At 39.5% G+C, this 21,964-nt stretch overlaps 1 protein-coding gene across 1 annotated transcript in view; it reads right to left on the bottom strand.

The window, feature by feature from the left end:
• Positions 1–14,042: 14,042 nt before the first annotated feature.
• Positions 14,043–21,964, bottom strand: part of PRRG1 (proline rich and Gla domain 1) — a 97,319-nt gene continuing 89,397 nt past the window's right edge. The window contains exon 4 of the mRNA XM_063083319.1: positions 14,043–14,595. Coding sequence (XP_062939389.1) covers positions 14,110–14,595 — 486 coding nt within the window. The 3' untranslated portion in view covers positions 14,043–14,109. The remainder of the gene's footprint in view (positions 14,596–21,964) is intronic.

Here is a 21,964-nt window from a genome sequence, read left to right as displayed (position 1 = left end):
TCTTTTGAATTGTTTTTTGGTTTTCAATTTCATTCAGTTCTGCTCTGATCTTAATGATTTGTTTCCGCCTGCTAACTTTAGGATTGGATTGTTCTTGTTTTTCTAGTTCTTTAAGGTGAAGTGTTAGGTTGTTCACTTGCCATCTTTCTATTCTTCTGAAGTGAGCATTTAATGCAATAAATTTTCCCCTCAATACTGCTTTTGCACTATCCCACAGGTTTTGGTATGATGTATCATTGTTTTCATTAGTTTCAATAAACTTTTTGATTTCCTGCTTGATTTCTTCTTGGACCCATATGTCATTAAGTAGAATGCTGTTTAATTTCCATGTGTTTGTATAGTTTCCAGAGTTTTGTTTGTTATTAATTTCTAGTTTTAATCCATTGTGGTCTGAGAAGATACATGGGATAATTCCAATTTTTTTGAATTTATTGAGACTTGATTTGTGACCTAATATGTGATCTATCCTGGAGAATGATCCATGTGCTGATGAGAAGAATGAATATTCTGAGGTTGTTGGGTGGAATGTTCTGTAGATATCTGCCAATTCCAATTGGTCTAGAGTCTTGTTTAGATCTTGTGTTTCTCTACTGATTCTTTGCCTAGATGATCTGTCTAATATTGACAGTGGAGTGTTCAGGTCCCCTGCTATTATGGTATTCGTGTCTATTTCCTTCTTTAGGTCTAATAGAGTTTGTTTTATAAATCTGGCTGCTCCAACATTGGGTGCGTACATATTTATGATTGTTATGTCTTCTTGATGGATCAGTCCTTTTATCATTAAGTAGTGTCCCTCATTGTCTCTTTTTATGGTTTTTAGTTTAAAGTCTATTTTGTCAGATATAAGAATAGCCACTCCAGCTCGTTTTTCTTTTCTGTTTGCATGGTAAATCTTTTTCCATCCTTTCACTCTTAGTCTGTGTGAATCTTTATGGGTGAGGTGGGTCTCTTGTAGGCAGCATATAGTTGGGTCCTGCTTTTTGATCCAGTCAGCCAGTCTGTGTCTTTTAATTGGGGAATTTAAGCCTTTAACATTAAGAGTTGTTATTGAAAGGTGTTGATTTATTCCTAGCATTTTATTGGTTGTTTGGTTGTCTTAGGTGTCTTTTGTTCCTTGCTTTCTGATTTACTGTTTGGTTTCTTTGTTTGTTGGTTCCTTAGGTTGTAGATAGTGTTTTTGTTAGCTTGTTTTCTCTTCATGAATGCCATTTTTATTGTACTAGCGGGTTTAGATTTTTCTTAGGTTTTTATGGCAGTGGTAGTTATTTTTCAGGAACCAAACCCAGTACTCCCTTGAGGATTTCTTGTAAGGGTGGTCTTGTGGTAGTGAACTCCCGCAGTTTTTGTTTGTCTGAGAAATATACTATTTGCCCCTCATTTCGGAAGGATAGCCTTGCAGGGTAGAGTATTCTTGGCTGGCAATCTTTGTCTTTTAGTATTTTGAAAATATCATCCCATTCCTTTCTAGCTTTTAGGGTTTGTGATGAAAAGTCTGATGTTAACCTGATTGGGGCTCCCTTATAGGTGATTTGACGCTTCTCTCTTGCAGCTTTTAAGATTCTCTCTTTGTCTCTGAGTTTTGCCAATTTGACTATGACATGTCTTGGAGAAGGCCTTTTTGGGTTGAATACGTTTGGAGATTGTTGAGCTTCCTGGATCTGAAGATCTGTGATTTTTCCTATACCTGGGAAGTTTTCTGCCACTATTTTGTTGAACATGTTTTCAATGGAATCTCCATTTTCCTCCCCTTCTGGAATACCCATGACTCGGATATTTGAGCGCTTGAGGTTGTCTGATATCTCTCTCAGATTTTCTTCAATGTCCTTGATTCTTTTTTCTTTCTTTTTGTCTGCTTGTGTTATTTCAAACAGCCCATCTTCAAGTTCAGAGGTTCTCTCTTCAACTTCGACAAGCCTGCTGGTTAAACTCTCCGTTGTGTTTTTTATTTCGCTGAATAACTTCTTCAGTTCAGCAAGTTCTGCTACATTTTTTTTCAGGACATTGATTTCCTTGTATATTTCCTCTTTCAGATCCTGTATACTTTTCCTCATTTCATCATGATGTCTAGCTGAGTTTTCTTGTATCTCATTCAGTTTCCTTAGAATTATCACTCGAAATTCCTTGTCAGTTATTTCAAGGGCTTCTTGTTCTATAGGATCTAGAGTATGAGATTTATTAACTTTTGGTGGTGTACTTTCTTGATTTTTTGTATTTCTGGTGTCTTTTTTTTGGTGTTTATTCATTGTGGCAGGGGGTTTCACAGTCCACCGGTTTGAGACTAATGACTAACTAGGATGTTGCTGTGGTTGCCAATTTGGTATGGCTCCCGCCGTGACTGCTCAGTTGGCCTCTAGTGTCTTGTGTGTGTGGTTGCCTCGGGTCTTGGGCTTCTCCGGGGATCCACCTTTCTGGTCAGCTTGTACTCTGCTGGGCTGGTGGATCACGTACCACAGGGTGTGTGATCTCTGTTGAGCTTTCACTTTCTGTACAGGACTTCTCCCCGTTCCGTGTGCTCTGGCCCAGGCTGTTAGATCGTGCAGTGGCGACCCCACCGGGTGTGTGGTTTCTGTCGAGTCTCCGCCTCCCTGGCCGCACGTCTCCCCCCTCTGTGCACACTGTGCTGGGCTGGGGCGTGTCTTCTGCACCCCTCGTCTATCAGCTGGGCCTTCAAGACCCTGCTCAGCACCGCCTCGCCCAGGAAGTCTACCAGGTTTCTGCTAGGCACAGACGACCGGTCTCTCTGGGTGCCTTTGTAGCACTGTGTAGATCTTTCTCGGGTCTTGTTCACCTTTGTATCCCCCCGGTATAAACCGAGTCTAGTGCCCGCCTGCAGCCTGGTCTCTGGCAGGTTCAAGCGGACCTGGGAACTCTCCTACCACACTATTCCCAACCAGAAATTCGTTAGGCTTTTTTCCAAACTGGTGGTCGCAGAGATGGTATCTGCCTCCCAGTAACAGGAAGTTTACCGGGGCCGGAGTCCAGGGTGTGGTGGAGTGACAGTCGGCCCGCCCATACTTCCTAGCCCTCCCAACACTGGTCGGGATGCCCCACACCCCCAGCCCTGCCAGAGAACCGCGGAGGGAGTGGGAGAGGAGGCCGGCCCGCAGGGTCCGGAAAGCCCCGCGCCAGGCCAAGCAAATGGGCTCAGTGATGGCCGAGCAGGGCGGAGCTGCCCGCACCTGGGAAAATGGAGGCAGCACCGGCACAGTGAGTGGCCTGGTGGTGCAGGCGGGAACCGCGTGGGCATCCACCCCCCGAACAGAGCTGTGCCAGGGATCACTCACAGTGCTGTGCCAGGTCGGGCGCTCGCTCTGTCTCTGGTTTGTTGCCTTCCGTGTTCTCGGCGCTGCCGCCTCGGGCTGTTCAGTCGCGGCGCCGCTCGGGCGCTCCCAGGAATCTTCTTTAATGCCGGCCTGAAACCTCGAATCCTGAATAGGGCAGCTGGCCGCCTTCAGTGCGTCCCCAGCCTCCGGGATCCTGGCTGCATCCACAGCAGCCCTGGCGCCGTGTTCCCTGTTTCGTGACTCGCTTTTGCAGCTAAGAATCAGTTCTTTTCCTGCTCCACACTTCAAAGCTGTTGCCTGTAAATGAGGCAGCCTCTCCTGCCGGGGGCAAAGTGGCGTTGAGCCCCCACGACCGGCCAGCAGCAGCAGTCCTCCCTTAAGAGATGGCCAGAGGAAGGTCCACAAGTTTCCCGGCTTCCTGAGGCCCAGTGGCCACCTTTTCCACCTCAGCTACTCCGCGCCAGCCGCCGCAGCCGCCGCCATCTTGAAACTCCTCAAGACTGAGTCTTTCTTAAGTAAAAGAAGATTGAGTGTGATGCCAGAGGTAAGGCTATCCCCTATGGGATAAGGATACCAACCATCTGGGAGGGGGATACCATTTTAATTTCTAATTCACTAAAGTTTTCCCAGGTGGGAGGTTCTGTGGCAAATGAAGAATGTCTTAGACCCTCATCGCCCCAGAGTGGCCTCAAACCTCCTTCTTGTATTTGCACTTTTAAAACACTAGTGATCAGCGTACTCAGCCAATTGGTCATTAGCAGACATGTGTCCCATGGTGGGTGCAGCATTTATCTGATGGCTTCTGTCAAACCATCCCTTTGGGTCCCGTGATGAATCTTTCAGGGTGGTTTTAATCATGCTGTTTATCCTCTTGATGAGACCTGCAGCCACAGGATTATAAGACAGATGAAAAGTCCACAATATGTTGTGAGCCTCAGCCCATTCTTGTACATCATGTCTGGTGAAGTGAGTTCCTTAGTCACTGTTAGTTTGGGTCCCATACATAGACTCTAATTTTGTGAGTCCTTTTGTAGTGGCAGCCTGATTTGCCCTTTTACAGGTGAAGGCTTGTGTAACTTCAGTTGCAATGTGTGCACATGTTAAAATGTATGTATGCCCTTCAGACGTCAGTAGAGGCCCAAGGTAATCTACCTGCCATCTGGTGACTGGATGTGTAGATCACCCACTGTGTCTCAGTGCATGTCTCAATGGGTGTTGCCACAGTTGGCATTTGGGACAGTCATCACTGGAAGCCTGCAAATCTGAATATTTAATTGATAAATGAAGCCCTTTTACTATTTCCCAAGTTGTTTTCAGTCCTCAATGGCCAGACTTATGATGCACCCAATCTGCCACATCAGAGGGGTGTCATCAAGTCCTCCAAAAAGATGGCTTGGGCTCTGGCAAGGGCATTGGCCTCATGGTTTCCTAGCAGAGTAGTCAGGGAGTGAGCAGACACGTGCCATACAGACACCTGAGATGTGGGCTGTGTACACAGTTTCCATATTGTCTTTCCACAGCTCGGATCCCCATAACAGTTTTCCAAGCACTGTCCAATTTTCATTGTTCTATTGTGGCATCCAGGTAGTCAAGCCTTTCCAAACAGCCCAAGTGTCAGTGACTATATTGGGTGGCATTGGCTTTATGGGTCAGTATGATCCACATCACTGTTAGCTCAGACCACTGTCTACTCTGCTTAGTTCCTTTTTTCAAACCAAATAATATCAGAGTCCAACTGAATGGCAGAGGAATACCAGGCGGGTGGATTCCCTTGGGTGCTACCATCAATGTACCAGGTATCAGGGGGTGGAGCGTCCACCCCCTCCTGTACTTGTGGGAGAGGTAGAGCAATGTCCATGGTCTTTGGAATGGGATCTGGGTCCACCTACATGACTGGTAGCAATAAAGCACACACTCCTAGGACAATGGGCTGATGTTAAATGTACTTCTCTGCTGTAAATATGCATGCCATTTCTGCAGAGTGCTTATCGGTACATGTGCACTCTTTGGTTTTAAGAGTGTGTCCTTAATACATCCTCCTACCTACAGGGAAGCCCATACCTCTACTGGTAGGTTTGTTGTTAAGTCTTCTGTTTGCTGCAAGGCCAGATATACAGCCAAAAGTTGCTTTTCAATGGGGCTATATCTGATCTCTTCACCTTTCCATAGTTGTGACCAAAATCCTACTCGGATGCATTTCCCATTCTGCTTCTGCCACAGGCTTCAACCAAATCCCTCTGGGTAACTAACATCCAATTCACATCTTACATCTGGCATTGGCACTCCTTACGCTTGTATCTGTTTTACCACTATCTTGGCCTTAATAAAATCTTCTTGTTGAGGAATTCCTTAATTCCATCTAGTTCTCCTTTATACCATAGCATAAAGGGGCCTCAGGATTTGAGCTAAATGGGGGATAAGAGGGTGCCAATAACACAATAGTCCATGAAAGTTTGTAAGTCTTTCACAGTTTGAAGAACAGGAAAAGCCTGTGTCTTAATACCTGCCTCTGACATTACTTTAGCCTTACATGACCAGATAACCCCGTGGAATTTTACGGACTGTCCCGGCCCTTGTATCTTGTTGGTATTTACTTTCCATCCACATTTCTTCAAGTTCTGCAAAGACACTGCAGCTTGGGAAGGAGATGGTAAATCATCATTGGTTAGCATAATATCATCAATATAGTGATATATTTTGAGGGATACATTTGTTTCCCATCCTTCTAGGTCCCTCACTACCATGCCATGACAGATGATAGGGCTATGTAAGTAGCCTTGGGGCAGTATCTGAAAGGTCCATTGTGTCCTGTCCCAAGTGAGGGCAAACTAATCTTGAGACGACTCATCTAAAGGAACAGTAAAGAATGCATTTGCTAAATCCAGTATACAATGGCATGTCTTAAGGGAGATAGATATCTGTTCCAGTAAAGGAGCTATGTGACGCATGACAGCATGTACAGGTGGAGTTACCTTGTTTAGTTCACGGTAATCTACTATCATATACTAAGTGCCGTTGGGCTTTCTCACTGGCCACACAGGGCTGTTATGTAGACTTTAGGGTGGCCGTATTACGTCTGCTTTGTCTAATTCCCAGATAGTAGCCATAATCTCGTCATGCCCTCTAGGAAGTTTGTACTGCTTAATGGTAACTACTTGGTGAGGTCTGGGTAGTTTTATAAGGTCCCAGTTTGCAAGCCCTACAAATACTGGCTGATGACCCAAATCTGAAATCTGAATTCACCCATTGTGGTTGTCAATTCTAGGTCCTGCAATACATCTACTTCTAGTATATACCAAGAAAAGATGGTGGGGCAGCCACCAAATTTATAAATACAGACTCATCTGTTCAACTCTGATTGTTTGGCCCCCATATCCATCAATGGCTCAAGTCTCACCTCTAAATTTAGCTGGATAGACATAAATCAGAGTGCACTTTACTCCTGTGTCAATAAGAGCCAATACTATTTATTAGTGTGGGATCAATAAATAGTTAATTCTACATGGGACCTCCAGTCACCCCCGTCACACACACCAGAGGGCAACATTGGCCCAACCCCTAATCTCTAGGGTTTGGGGGCATCCACCCCTCAAAGTCCTTCTGGAAGGGAGGGGCACTACGTTGTGACAACCCTTTTTTCTGTATTGGGCTTAATGAGAGTGAATTGTTTGTACTTTGGGACAGCTTTCCATAACATTAGAAGGACTGAATTTAGCTTCTTATCAATGTCCTCTTTGGGGATGCTTGCTAATGCCAGACCCTGCCATACATGCTTACAGGATACCTTTGTAAGGCCCTGGTCTTTGGTATCTGCATTCTTAAAGTCCTTGGTTTTATCTCTTTCCTATTTCCCTTACTGCTAATTCTCTGTTTCACTTAAAGCAGCAATTATGGATGCTACTGTCCAGATAGGTCAGCCTCTACCATCAGGACAAGCACTGAGACTAGATTCCCTTGCCAGGCCCTGGGAGCTGATTGCAAGATTCTATCTTTCATTCCTACCATAAGCAATTCTTCATCTGGCCCCCTAAAATGTGGGGCATAAATGGAATATTTCACTCATAATTCTCTTACTATGTCCTGCAGTTCTTCCATAGTGTCTATCTTAATGGGGGAGATGGCATGTCTCCTTCACTTGGCCAAGTTAATTTTACACCTGCCTGCACCCATTCTATCAGGTTTACCAGGCAGCCTCAGTTTTCTTCAGCTCTAGTGGCTAACAGCTGCTGCTTCAAGGCAGGCTGCATCATAATAGATGTCATCTTCAACGTCTTAGAGCCATTTAGCATTATGCCATCTCTTTCTGTGTCCAACAGCCATAGTAGCCGTGTGGCTATTGCCTCTATATCTTTCTGTTTGAACCTAGCTGTTAGCTCTAGGAGTTCAGCGGGGGAGTATTCCCGCATGGTGGTCTTAGTACTGGTGGGGATCTCTTCCTTATTAAGCCCTGGCTCTCTAGTGGCCTTCGTTTTAGTTTGAATCAAAGGTCATACCTTTAACTCAGATATCTCTTCTTTCTCTGTGATATTGTACTCACCCTCTGATGAGTCATTATCTCAAGGATCCCATTGTTTGGGGTTCTAATTCTTTGAGATGATGTTCTTACGTGGGCCAGGGGCAAATGTCTGCCCTGCATTTTAGCCATCTTGCAAGCCATGACTTCAATGTGTTCCTACTGTTGCTGGATTTTTTTTGAAAGAAAAAAAGTAAATCCAAATTCGCGAAGCAAGCCATTCTTATATCTCGCTCCAAGGCTAAAACCTCTTGAGTCTGTTCTAATTCCTACCACAGCTGCAGCTCCTTCTCCTTGCTGAATTTCAAAGCACAAAGGAGGGGTCAAGGGACTTCTACAAAGGCTTGTTCACTTTCCCTTTTCCATTTCTTATTCCTTACTGCTTCTGTTAAAATGTCCAACAAACCCTTAGGAGTTTTGGGGGCATTCCCATACTCATGCACTGGGCAGAAGTGATTGACAAACCTGGCCAGGTCTCCCCACACAGAAGTTGTTGGCCAGACTGGGATTTCCCCCACAGAACTCAGGTTTTTCCCCAACCACATTTCCTTCACCCCTCATGCCTGCTTCACCCTCAGTCTCCTGGCTGGCTCACTAACTGTGCGAGGAAGGAGTTAAGGTATAATGCCCTCTGAACTGAGAAGGTACTTTGAGACTGAAGAAGGAAGTGGGAAAGTCCCCAAGGGATACAAAGATATTGATTACAGGGGTGACTTACATACAGGAAAGTTGCATGCAGTGAAGAATCAGATGTCTACAGCAGATGAGAGCTCTGGCTCTCTGGGTTTAGGATAAATTTATATAGCAAAAGCTCTGTTACTAAAAATAACTTCAAGGAAATATCTTGAGAAATATAAGTTGATAATATCATTCACCAGGTGTCTTGCGATCTATGAGGCAGGGGGTCTTGTGATGTTAATGCGCAGACAAGACCGCTGATGCCACCTGCTCTAAAAAGTCATTCAGTCCCTGAAACCTGTGTTAACTTTACAGTTTCCCTAAGGTTAATTTGGAACTAGTCAGTGAAACAAAGGAATGAGCTAAACAGGAGTCAATATGGCAAGTGGGGCACAAGATGGCATTAGTTTTGTTCACCCTCTAACACGGCAGAAAGACAGGCATTAAGGACACCAGTCAGAAAGCTACTGATGCTTTGATCAATTCATAGCCTAAAAAAAGCCCTCACTTTTAGGTATTTGATGTATTTGGGGAAGTAAGTTAAAAGAATTAAACACAATTCTTGCCCTTAAAGAGCTTCAGAAATGTAGAAAAAGCTCAGAGAAAATAAGTAGGTGATTTCAAGGATGGCCAAGAGATGGGAGAGCAGTTCTGGAACTTCTAGCTTAACTTTTCTGAAATACTTGAAGAGCTCAAAAGAAGAAAAAGGGCAAGTCCATGTGACCATAACCAAGTATGAGCTTTTAAAAAGTCATCTATTATGAGAGATGTTAGAATAGTGTTATCTTTGAGGAGGTATGAGGAAGCCTTCTGGGGTGCTAGAAATTTCTTGATCTAGGTATTGGGTTTTATGATTGTATTCATCGAGCTGTAAGTTATGTAAGTTTTAGAAATTGGTATATAATGTTATATTAGACTGAATGTCCCCCCAAACTCACTGAAGCTTGAATTTTGTCCCCCAAGTTTTACGTGTTAGAAACTTGGCCCTCAGCGTGACTAAGAGGGTGGGAAATCCTATTATAGTAAGTGAAAGGCTAGGCCTTGAAGAGGTGATTAGATTGTAGGACCATGCTATATTGAATGAATTAAAAATGGTGGTCAGGGGCATGGTTTGGAGGGCTTTAAGAGGACAGGGAGGAGAGTCTGTCTCTCTCTGCTCTCTACTTCTACCATCTTGCAATGTGAGACTCCCTAGGTCACTGTTGCCACCACCAGCTGGACTTTGGACTTCCCAGCCTCAGAAACTGTAAGCAATAAATTTCATTTTTCCTTATAAATCACCCAGTTTCAGGTACTCTGTTATAAGCAACAGAAACAGACTAATACAAATGTTAAAGTACATTTTTTATGACTTTTTGTACACTTAGACTTACAATTCATATTTAAAATTCCTCCTTGACTATAAATTATTTTCATTTTTTATACCATAAAGATCAACTCATATTTACTTTTGCTTGGTTAATGACATGACACACCAGCTTTTAGTCTTTGAGGTAGCTACACTTAGGAAGATGCTCCATGGTCACAATGTTTTTATCTTATGCTTTCTTTTCCCATCTTCCCAAACGTCAAATGCAAGTTGTTCTGCTAAGGAAGAAAAAGCAGCTCCTTGGTATCTGTAAACAACACTATTCCCAAGACTTGACAAACTACACTATAGCAGGGAGCTTAATCTATTCCTTTGGAACAAGAGTTTCCATTTTGTATTATTCCAGGGTCATTCAAAAATTGTACAGAAAGTTCTTTTTCATGCTGAGAATATACTGAGATTTTCACCAGATGATTTCTAATTTCTTTACTGAACATTATTCCCTAAATTCATAAGAAAAAAGAAATTTAACCATTTTACCTTATTAAAAAGAACATAATTAATAAGGGCTTATGCAGCATGTTTATCACCTAGCCATTATATGATTAATATATGGCAGAAGAAATCTCTTGGGTTTAAAAATAGCTTTATTTAGCATACCAAAAATACAGAAACATAAGAAAAACCCTACCTAATATAAACATAAAAATAGTTAAATACCATAATTTAGTGTAAACCAAGCATTTAAAAATGTGAAATATTGTAATAAAATACATGCTATTTACACAGAGCCAAGTTAAAGCTATGTCAACAGTTATTGAATCAGATCAATCTTAAAGTCATCATTAGCAATGAAACAAACACAACATCTTTACTTGTACTGGTCAATAGGAAAAGAAGAAATCATTTTATTACTTTAAACAAATATATTTTATTGTGACATTTAGTGCAGAAAAGCAGAAAATGCCAGTTCTAGGATTCCAGATACAACCACTGCATGTGGAAGCTTGTAAACCATTCTGCTGGAAGACCATTGAGCCCATTCTTTTATTTAAGTGCAAACTGGATGATTCAATTTAGTGACTGCTTAAGAAACGTACTATATATATTCTGCAAAAATAAACCTTTATTAAAAATGATCAAAGGTGAATATAATATCAATTAGGTATGAAAGGCAAAAGCATAAAAATATATATTATTCCAGACAAGCCCATTAATTATAACAGATGTAAAGAAACTCAGTTTATCAAACCAGATGGGGTAGCAAAAGGGATTTTAAAAATCTAAAACCCAAACCAAATTCAGACAAACAAAAAACAAACCTAAAATCATGTTTCTTGAAGAAAGTGGTATTTTGTTTATCCTGTCATTACCAAGGGAAAGCAGCCATGAGATCTGTGGCTGATGCAGCTTTTACTATGGAGTAGTGTTTTCTTTGACCAACAGTCTAAAAAGCTGTAGTCTTTGATCGACTTAGGCATTTGGCTTTTGCTTCAAGGATCAACACTCATTCTTACACTGCAATTCCGGTATCTCTAAGAGGCAGCATTAAATCCAACATCAGGAGTTTAAAATGTAAGAGAAAGTTGCAAGAATAGATACTTAGTATTAGAATATCCTGCCCCCTTGTCTAATCCTATAGTTCTCAAACTTTTGGTCTCCAGATCCCTGTATACTCTGAAAATTTACTGGGGATCTGGATGCCAAAGAACTTTTGTTTATGCAATTTATATCTACCAATATTTGCCATATTGGAAAATAAATGGAAAATCTTAAAGTATTAATTCATTTAAAAATAATAAATCCATTATGCACTAACATAAATAAATAACATTTTTATGAAAAGTAGCTGTATTTTCTAAAACACACAAAAAAAGATTTGTGGAAAGATGGCATTGTTTTACATTTTCAATTCTTTTTTTGAGACAATTAGAATGAGAAGAAAAATAATATCTTCATATTATTACGAAAATATTTTGATCTTATAGACCCTCTAAAAGGCTCTCAAGGAACCCCACGGGTTCATTGGCCACAGTCTAAAAACTGCTGGTTTAATCTAAAGACTGACATTAAAGACAAAAAAAAAGTCCACATGAAAGGAGCCTTAATTTTCATTTAAAAATAAAATTTAAAAACCCACACATACATACACAAGTCACTGGATCAAACACTCCCTCCCACATTCATCTTTAACTAGAAGCCAAAGATCGCATGTACTCATGGCAAAATTCAAAACCATACTGGCATTTTTGACACCAGGGTCAAGATATAACCATTTTTAGTCCATGTTATCTACAAAACCTATTAACTATTTGCTTAATCCTTTTTGTGCTGAGGTGGCTATCATCTTTAAGTTGGCACTGCTTTAGTATAGACCAGATTATGGCAGGGGTTAACAGCCCACACATTCAGATTAGGAATATGTTAGCCTTTTACAGAGCAGCCTGCTCTACTTTCTCACTATGTGAAAGCTCTGATAAACTTTAGGGAAACAGAGGGAGAAAACTTTTCCTGAAGTACAATGATAACGCTATGACCTTACTCTTAGCTCTTCACATTTTATAAATTACTTGCACATACACCATCTCATGTGATTCTTTTAAAGCCCCCAGAGAAGGGCAGGACAGATGATAGTATCTCCGTTTGAGAGTTGAACAGTTTGAGGGACAGACGGGTCTTGCACAAGGTATGTTGGCAAGTATGTGGCAGAGGGGGATTAGAATTCAGGTCATCTGAGTCCTCGTTCAGGATTCCCTGCAGCATTCCTTCTTCCTTTGGTTCCAGGGCAGGGTTGGGGGAGGTTTTGGTGGGGATGGAAATGGAAGCAGCAGAGAATGACATACCTGAAATCTGTATCCTTCCTTCCGCATTAACCATTTTATGCAACACTAACAAGGCTTAGAGTGGCACAGACATTTCCCTGAAATGATTTAACGAATTTGCCATCATTGTATGTATACAATGGAACTTTATGAAACAACTGTCTTATTTCTTCTTTCTGAGCCAGTTTATGTTGGCAGGTCATTCACAGCTTATTCCCTCTGCTCCAAGGGAAAACTAAAATCCCTGCAGTTTAAAAAAAAAAAAAAAAAAATCTGATGATAATACAAAACAAAATAGCAACAATAATGAGACCTATGTGGAACTATAACTAGATTTAGTGTGCATCTGGCACAACACATACTTTGCAATCTTCTTCCACCAATTGGAGAGCAATATAAAAATCATGGTTCATAATTTATTGGAAAATTGTCTCCTAATAATCTTGAGGCAAAGACTTCAGCCTATACAAAAACATTAAGAAAATAATTTCAAACATTTTATTTTAACTAAACTCTTAGGCGCTTGAAGAAATCTGTGGTGGTAAGAGTAGACAGTAGAGTAAAATGCAATGAAACAGTGAGAAGAAAATAATTATTGCCCCCCATGAGCAAGGGATTAATTGGTATCTACTGCCTGTCATTAATACATATATCCACTTTAGAAATTATTCTGTTGCCAGGAAATCCTCCCCACCAATATGTTAATAAAAATAGCATGAGACATTCAAAGATTAAAAAAAAAACACTATTTAATTTTTGGGGGGAGGTAGAGGATAGTCAATCAAAAAAAAAAAAAAATCCTTAATACAAAATGAGCCAAACGCTGCTAATGACCAATGATTTTCTTGCTATACACTGGAGACAGGTTATCGCTTTGTGTGCTCAGTCTCTCTTTTTTTATCTCTCTTTCTGAGATGTCTCTAAAATTGAAAATGATCACATGCAGGTTTTTTTTTTTCCTTTTAAGGTAGATGAAGAAATAGGAGGTTAACAAAAGCCAGTAAGAATTAGAAAACATGCTAAGTACATCCTTTTTGCAAAATTGTACAACATTTTGCTGGCTATCTATTACACAAATTGTTGGTGCCCTTTTTTTCAAATTTATTGAGTAATGCTTTCTTTCCAGGTGATTTAGATAGAGTTTAATGGATTTTTAAGACAGTTGCACATAAACTGTGTTGATGCACAAACATATATATGCACATACATACACATACATTTGTACACATATACACACATATACATATATCTCATCTCATCTCATGAAGACCCCCATTAGTGAATTTTTCACTCTATATATTTCCTCTAGCAAAAATGAGCATGAATAATGATTTTATAATAGAAAAAAAAAAAAAACTAAAGAAAATCAAACCAGAAGTGTGAAGTGGTATGCTGTAAGAGTCCAATAAAATAACTCAATGCACATTTATGTAGTGGTAAAGTGCTAGAAAGTTCTTTCATTAGTATTTTAAAAACGATTAGAGTAAAAAGAAGTTTGCAGCTTCATTTGATGGTGGTGACCACAGGCACCATAGGAATGGCACTGGCTGAGCTGGAGTTGATTATGTCCTCGTACTCTGGAGGTGGGTCTAAATGAGGTTCTGTTTCACTCCTCCTCAGGTTTACCTGGCCAGTGGCTTCCTCATAGGTCGGTGGGGGATCGCAGTTGGATAGGCGAGTGGAGACAGAATCTGAGCGCCCAACTACATATTCCAGAAAGCCTGGAGACAATCCACTGCTGTCGAACACTTCGTCTGGTGGGGGAGATGGAGTGATAATATTAAGGTGCTGAGGAAAAGGAATATGGCCTTCAGTCACTGTCTGTCTACGAGTCTTGTTTCTTAGGAAGCATCTCCAGATTAGGAAAATGACAAGGAGGATAATGAAGAGGCCAAAGATTAATGGAAAGGTAAGGTAAAATTGGAACCAGTCACTTCCTCTGTTACTGTCTCCTTGTTGCGCTTTCGTGTAGGTGCTCCAAAACTCTCTCTGAAAATACAAGACAAAATAAATTGAAAGTCAGTATGACCCAAAGATGGTAAATATAAGACGAATAAATGTCTGGGTTCAATGAACATACAAACAAAAAACCAAAGCCAAATTTGTTGGTTCAAATGACCTACATTCTATATTTTCCATGACAAGAAATTACAAATACATCATTAAGCTCACCCTGGATCCTCCCTAGAATGGTCAGTCAGAACCCAAGAGTCTTTTTGAAGACTTGGAGTTATTTACATTTTCAGCTATGACATTTTAGAGGGAAAAGTAAGGAATGAGAGTTCTCCCCTTTCCCAATTATACCAAATAACTTACCCTTAAAAATATGTCAAATATCACTCTCCGTATCCAACTACAAGGTTCTCATCACCAATCCCCATGATCATTAATAGGATGTGCTAGTTTCGTCTGTTGTAGACTTTCAGTATTCTAACACTCCCCAGTTGAATACATTGATTTATAATGGTTCTTCTGCCAGACATTCCTCCTCAACTCCCACTCTACCCCCAAAATTTAGTACACAGATGCTGACTGAAGGTTGAAATTACATATTGTTCCTAGGAGAGGCCTCAGCTAATGAAGAAACTGAATTAGGTTACTTACAAACCTGAACCTTAATCCCACATGAAAGTGGTCTAGTAGTTAAAGTCTTTAATGTTTGTGGGGAAAATATTTAATAGACAGAAAACAAACAAACAAACAAACAAAAAAAACACCTCCCAATTACTAACTATGAGACCCTGGAAAGTTACTCATTTAAGCCTTAGTTTCCTCATCTGTAAAACAGGATAATACAAACCTACCTTATATGCTGTCTGAGCATTAAATGAGATAACTTTTATATTATATCTAATTAAGTCCCTGGCATATAAATACTCAACAAATAGTAGTTATTATAATTAAGTTTTTTATACTTAATCAAGTCTCTGCCTCAAAATGACTGATTAATCTATCCCTTACTTTGGTACAAAAACCACCCTCAATCCCAATGCTACTGACTCAATTTTTCAATGTTTAAGCTTAGTCAATCAGTGCTTTTTCACAATCTTTTATATTTGCAGGTATTACAGGTCACTGATATTATTTAAATATGTGGCATTCATGGAGGTAGCTCTTGGAACTCATATTGGAAAAAGTGGAGATGGGGAGGAGACTTAGGGTGTTACCTAAATGGGCAACTAGAAGGAATTGGACTACATCAGGGATTGCAAACTGAGATGTCCCATGGGGGCATGGCATTTACATAAAACACCAAGTCTGGTTCAGAGTAAGACTCTAGGCTCTAAAGCCAGCACTAGGGGGAGGGGGAGAGGGAGGGGAGGAAGATAAATTAGTAAAGGGACACAAAAATCAACTACACTGCATACTGATAAATTAAAATAAAAAAATAAAATAAAGCTAGCACTACAATATATAGTTCTATATTTTATTTACTAAGTCATAGAGTCTTTTAAAATACTGTGTGGGTATTATAATGACCCCAAATCACCAATCTTTTACCCTTGAACCATATCTCTCCTCTAAGATACATTATTACTCCAACATTCTGTGGTTCTAAGACATTTGCACATGTAATAAAAAGTACTGTATGATTTACTAAAGACTGTGTACATATTCACAATGAATTGCACCTAAAAAAGCAGCTGAAAATATGCAAGTTTCAATATTAAAATAAGCAGTAGAAGTACACACCAGATATAGCATTCATTTCTGGACAACAGGAAAAATCTGAAACCTCTCAAATGACTCATTAGTTTCACTAGTATTAAAAATTTAAACACAGGTAGAAACTCATAAAATATAGATGTATGAAGCTTTTATAAAGCAATAAATGTGCTTCTAAAACTATCATCAACAAAAGCAAGGACAAAAACCGTATGATTTTCTCAATAAACACAGAAAAAGCATTTGACAAAATTCAGAATCCCTTAACGATAAAGACCCTCAACAGATTAGGTATAGAAGGAAAGTATCTCGACACAATAAAAGCCATATATGACAAACCTACCATCAACATCAACCTGAATGGGGCAAGACTGAAGGCCTTTACTTTAAAGAACAGCAACAAAACAAAGATGCCCACTCTCACCACTCCTATTTAACATATTATTGGAAGTATTGGCCAGAGCAATCAGGCAAGAGAAAGAAGTAAAGGGCATTCAAATTGGAAAAGACGAAGTCAAATTGTCCCTGTTCACAGATGATGTGATCGTATGTATAGAAAAACCCATAACCTCTATAAAAAAACTCCTTGAGCTGATAAACAAATTCAGTAAAGTTGGAGGATACAAAATCAATACACAAAAATCAGTAGCATTCTTACACATCAACAATGAATAAGCAGAAAAAGAAATCAAGAAAGCCAGCCCATTTACAATAGCTACCAAAAGAAAAAAAAAACTATGAAAAATTTGAACAAAGAGCTGAAAGAACTCAAGAATGAGAACTACAAAACACTGATGAAAGTAATTAAAGAGGACACCAAAAGATGAAAAGACATTCCATGTCATGGACTGGAAGAATTAACATTGTGAAAATGTCCATACTACCCAAAGTGATCTACAGATTCAATGCAATCCCCATCAAAATACCAATGACATTCTGCACAGAAATATAAAAAACAATCTTAACATTCATATGGAACAACAAAAGACCCCGATTAGCCAAAGCAACCTTGAGCAAAAATGAATAAATGAATAAATAAAACTGGAGGCATAACATTCCCTGACATCAAACTATACTACAAAGCAATAGTAACTGAAACAGCATGGTGCCAGCATGAAAACAGATAAATGGAGCAATAGAACAGAACAGAGAACCCAGAAATCAACCCATGTACTCACAGACAACTGATCTTTGACAAAGGCACCAAGAACATACATTAGGGAAAGGACAGCCTCTTCAATAAGTAGTGCTGGGAAAACTGGATATCCATGTATAGAAGAATGAAACTAGACCTATACATCCCACCATATACCAAGATCAACTCAAAATGGATTAAAGACTTAAGTATAAAACCTGAAACTATAAAAATCCTAGAAGAAAACACAGGGGAAACACTTCAGGATGTAGGACTGGGAAAGACTCTGAATAAGACCCGAAAAGCACAAGCAACAAAAGAAAACATAAAAAAATGTGATTATCTCAAACTAAAAAGCTTCTGAACAGCAAAGGAAACAATTAACAGAGGGGACAGACAATGTATGGAATGAGAGAAAGTATTTGTAAACTACGTATCTGACAAGGGATTAATATCAAGAATACACAAGGGACTCAAACAAATTCTTTTTTTTTTTTTTTTAAATTTTATTTTGTCGATATACATTTTGGCTGATTATTGCTCCCCATCACCAAAACCTCCCTCCCTTCTCCCTCCCCCCCTCCCCCCATCAATGTCCTTTCTGTTTGCTTGTCATATCAACTTCAAGTAATTGTGGTTGTTATATCTTCTTCCCTCCCCCCGGTTTTGTGTGTGTGTGTGTGTGTGTGTGTGTGTGTGTGTGTGTGTGTGTGTGTGAATTTATATATTAATTTTTAGCTCCCACCAATAAGTGAGAACATGTGGTATTTCTCTTTCTGTGCCTGATCAAACAAATTCACAGTAAAAAAAATAAAAATCTTGGGGGATAATTGGGAGGGGACAAAGGGTACAAAAGTAATTTCTGGTAATGGATATGCCCCCAGTATGAATCTGGCCCTCACATCATGGACAGGAGGGGGGACAATCAGCTTTGTATCTCATGAATATTCATAATAAATAAATAAAATAAAGTTACTAGTATGAGAATCATGTCCTCCTGGACTAGTAATTAAAAAAAAATCTGTAGATTGCCTTGGGTAGAATGGATATTTTTACAATGTTAATCCTTCCTGTCCAAGAGTACAGTATGTCTTTCCACTTTTTTGTGTCCTCTTTATTTCTTTCAGTAGTGTTTTGTAGTTTTCACTGTAGAGATCTTCCACCTCCTTGGTTAAATTGATACCTAGGCATTTTTTTCTTTGGTGACTATTGTAAATGAGCTTGCTCTCTAGATTTCATTTTCTGCTAGGTTGTTTTTGGAGGATAAAAATGCTATTGATTTTTGGGTGTTGATTTTGTATCCTGCAACATTACTGAATTTTAAAATAAGCTTTAAGAGTTTTTTGGTAGAGTCTATAGGTTTTTCTATATGTAAGATCATGTTGTCAGCAAACTAGGACAGTTTGACCTCATCCTCTCCAATCTTGATGCCCCTTATTTCTTTCTCTTGCCTGATTGCTCTGGCTATTACTGCCAATACTATGTTTAATAGGAGTCGTGAGAGTGGGCATCCTTGTCTTGTTCCTGTTCAGGATGGTATTGGCAATTGGTTTGTCATAAATGGCTTATATTGTATTCAGATAGTTTCCTTCTATACCTAATTTGCTGAGAGTCTTAAACATAAAGCAATGTTGAATTTCGTCAAATGCATTTTCTGCATCAATTGAGATAATAATATGGTTTTCATCCTTAGTTTTGTTGATGTGGTGTATCACATTTATTGACTTGTGTATGTTGAACCAACCTTGCATCCCTGGCATGAATCTCACTTGATCATGGTGTATAATTTTTTGGATGTGTTGCTGTAATCTGATTACTAGTGTTTTGTTGAGGATTTTTGCATCTATGTTCATCAAGGGTATAGGCCTGTAATTTTCTTTTTGGTTGTATCTCTGTCTGGCTTTGATATCAGGGTGATGCTGGCTTCATGGTATGACTTTGGGAGAATGGCTTCTGTTTCAATTTTTTGGAAAAGGTTGAAGCGAAGTGGTATTAATTCTTCTTTAAAGGTTTGATAGAATTCAGCTGTAAAACCATCCCTTACTGGGCTTTTCTTTGTTGGAAGATTTATGATTACTGCTTCAATCTCATGGCTTCTTATTGTTCTGTCAGGTTCTCTATTTCTTCTTGGTTCAATCTTGATAGTTTGTATGTGTCCAGAAATTTATCCATTTACTACAGCTTTTCATATCTGTTGGTGTACAATTGTTTATCTCTAATGATTCTTCATATTTCTGTGGTATCAGTTGTAATGTCTCTCTTTTCATTTCTGATTTTTGTTATTTGGAAGGTAAAAATTATCTAAATAAAAAGTTAATGACAGACGTATTTCTTTGGGAAACAGACTTATTTTGTCCTTGAGGCAATAAGACCAAATGAAAATTCACTTAAAATTGACACTAATATAATTGTCACTCAAACAAATAAATTCAGTTTATGTAAACAATTTATGTAGTTCTTTATCTTAGTGAAAACAGACAAATGATATTTAGAAAGAGCAAATGATTTCAAGACTTAGAACAGTACATTAGAGGGAATGGAAATTAGTGGTCAACAATTATACTTATGGTGCAGAAATTTCTGTGTGCCTACACAAGAACTTCTATAATAACTAAATCATATTTTTACAGCGATCTTAAGCACAATGTAAAAGACTTGTTTAAAGAAGAAGAGTCATTAGAGAGAATTTACAGTCTTATATCAGGCTAAAATTACACAAATTATAGAATCTGAATCTGCCAGAGAGGTCTGGAAAACCATTTCAAAGGAAGGAGCCCCAAGCCGTAGAGTTTCATCATGGTAGGTGAGTTGTAGAACAAAATTCAGTAGGTGCAAGATTCTATTAAATAATATTTGTTTCTCTTTTGTTATGGGTTAAATGTGTCCCCCAAAAGTTCATGTACTGGAAACTTAACCCCCATTATAATAGTGCTAACACGGTGGGAAATCCAATTATGGCATTTGAAAGGGCCTTTGAGATGATTAAATTGTGAGGACAATGTCTTTGTGAATGGATCGATCCATTCATGGACTAATAGGCATGGTTCTGATGGCTTCGTAAGGAGAACAAGTGAGAAGATTAAGCTCTCTTGCTCAGTGCATTCTCTCCATGTGACACCCTGGTCATCACAGGACCCTGTAAGGAGTTCCCACCCAGAAGAAGACCCTCACTAGATGTGTTCCCTGGACTCTGAACTTTCCAGCCTCCAAAACTGTAAGAAATAAATTTCATTTCTTTATAAATTACATAGTTTCAGGTATTCTGTTATGAGCAACAGAAATGGCGTAATACTCCTTTTATAAAATGTGAGCTTTTCTGTTTTGAATTTTCTCACTGCCATTTATGAATAGAATTTAAGTGGCTCAAGACCTGAAGAACTCTATTCATAAATGGGAAAGGCAGAGCTGAGCATGTTTTCCAACTTTGGTGAATCAGCTCAGAACCTACTAGGAAAGCTGGGAATGGGATGACTTCCCAGTGAGTTTGTGTTGCTGAGGAGGGCCCAGCAGCATTTTCGGACAGCACAAACACGGCTTCTCCCTTTCCTTGAACAAGAATGACAGAAAAGGGAAAGAAAGACGGGAGAGATGAGGGACTAAACACCAATTTTAACTCCAAAAGCTACCCTGTTGGGAGCAGAAGGTAGAAAAACTAGGAAGATCAAGCAAGAGGCTGTCCAAAATTTTTAAGATTCCATATTAAGAGAGATTTTCTAGGGAAAATGGCTGGAAATCATACAAGTCACTTAATATTTTTATATTAATTTCTTTGTCTATAAGGTAGGTATATCTAACTTCTGAGAATATAGAAAAAGAGATCATTTATAAATTGACACAAAAAGTAAGGTGTTATCTTGAAAACTGCCACTAGGGGGTAGACAAGTGTTGAGCTCTTTTATCTGCTCATAATCCTGCTGACTGGGCCAACTGTTGAGCTAGGGCTGGGTCCGGAGCTCAAAGAACCCTCAAGTCTGTTCACAGACTGGGTCAGAAACCCTTCACACGCAGGTCCATGTGGTAAGTAATCGGGAAAAGGGTCCTTGGAGCCACAGGTTCAATAGCATGGCTGTGCGGAGTGGACGCCCGAGGCACTAAACACCAGCCAAATGGCAGTGCCATGCAGGTGCACTAGCTCCACCCATATGCACACACAATTTGCTTACAAAGAATGTGCCGCATCACCCCCAACCGGGCCCAAGGCGAGGGGGCCTGATTAAATTATTCTATTTTCCCAATAATCCACCCCTTCAGGGTCCCTCGCCGTATAATCTATCTGTTCAGAATCTTCCGTGATGTTCCCTTAGCAAGGATAAATGACCCTTACGTTTACATAACCTATTGTCCATTCAATATGCCAAGGTTGAGTCTTGTTTAAATTAATTATGGGGACTATTTTTTTGCCAGGTGGCATACAGCTTACATAAAGTAAACCCTCGTTAATTTAGATGTAATTATTTGGAAACTGTTAAGGTTTGGATTTGGGACACATGGAGGGAATCAATCAAGGTGGGGCATTTGGTTGGTGTCCTGGTGTAAGAGGCAAAAGAAGGAATCCCA

This window comes from Cynocephalus volans, chromosome X (genome assembly GCF_027409185.1).
Source record: "Cynocephalus volans isolate mCynVol1 chromosome X, mCynVol1.pri, whole genome shotgun sequence".
Taxonomy (NCBI): domain Eukaryota; kingdom Metazoa; phylum Chordata; class Mammalia; order Dermoptera; family Cynocephalidae; genus Cynocephalus; species Cynocephalus volans.
The sequence above is the reverse complement of the archived record's forward strand: the minus strand, read 5'-3'. Positions and strand labels throughout refer to the sequence as shown.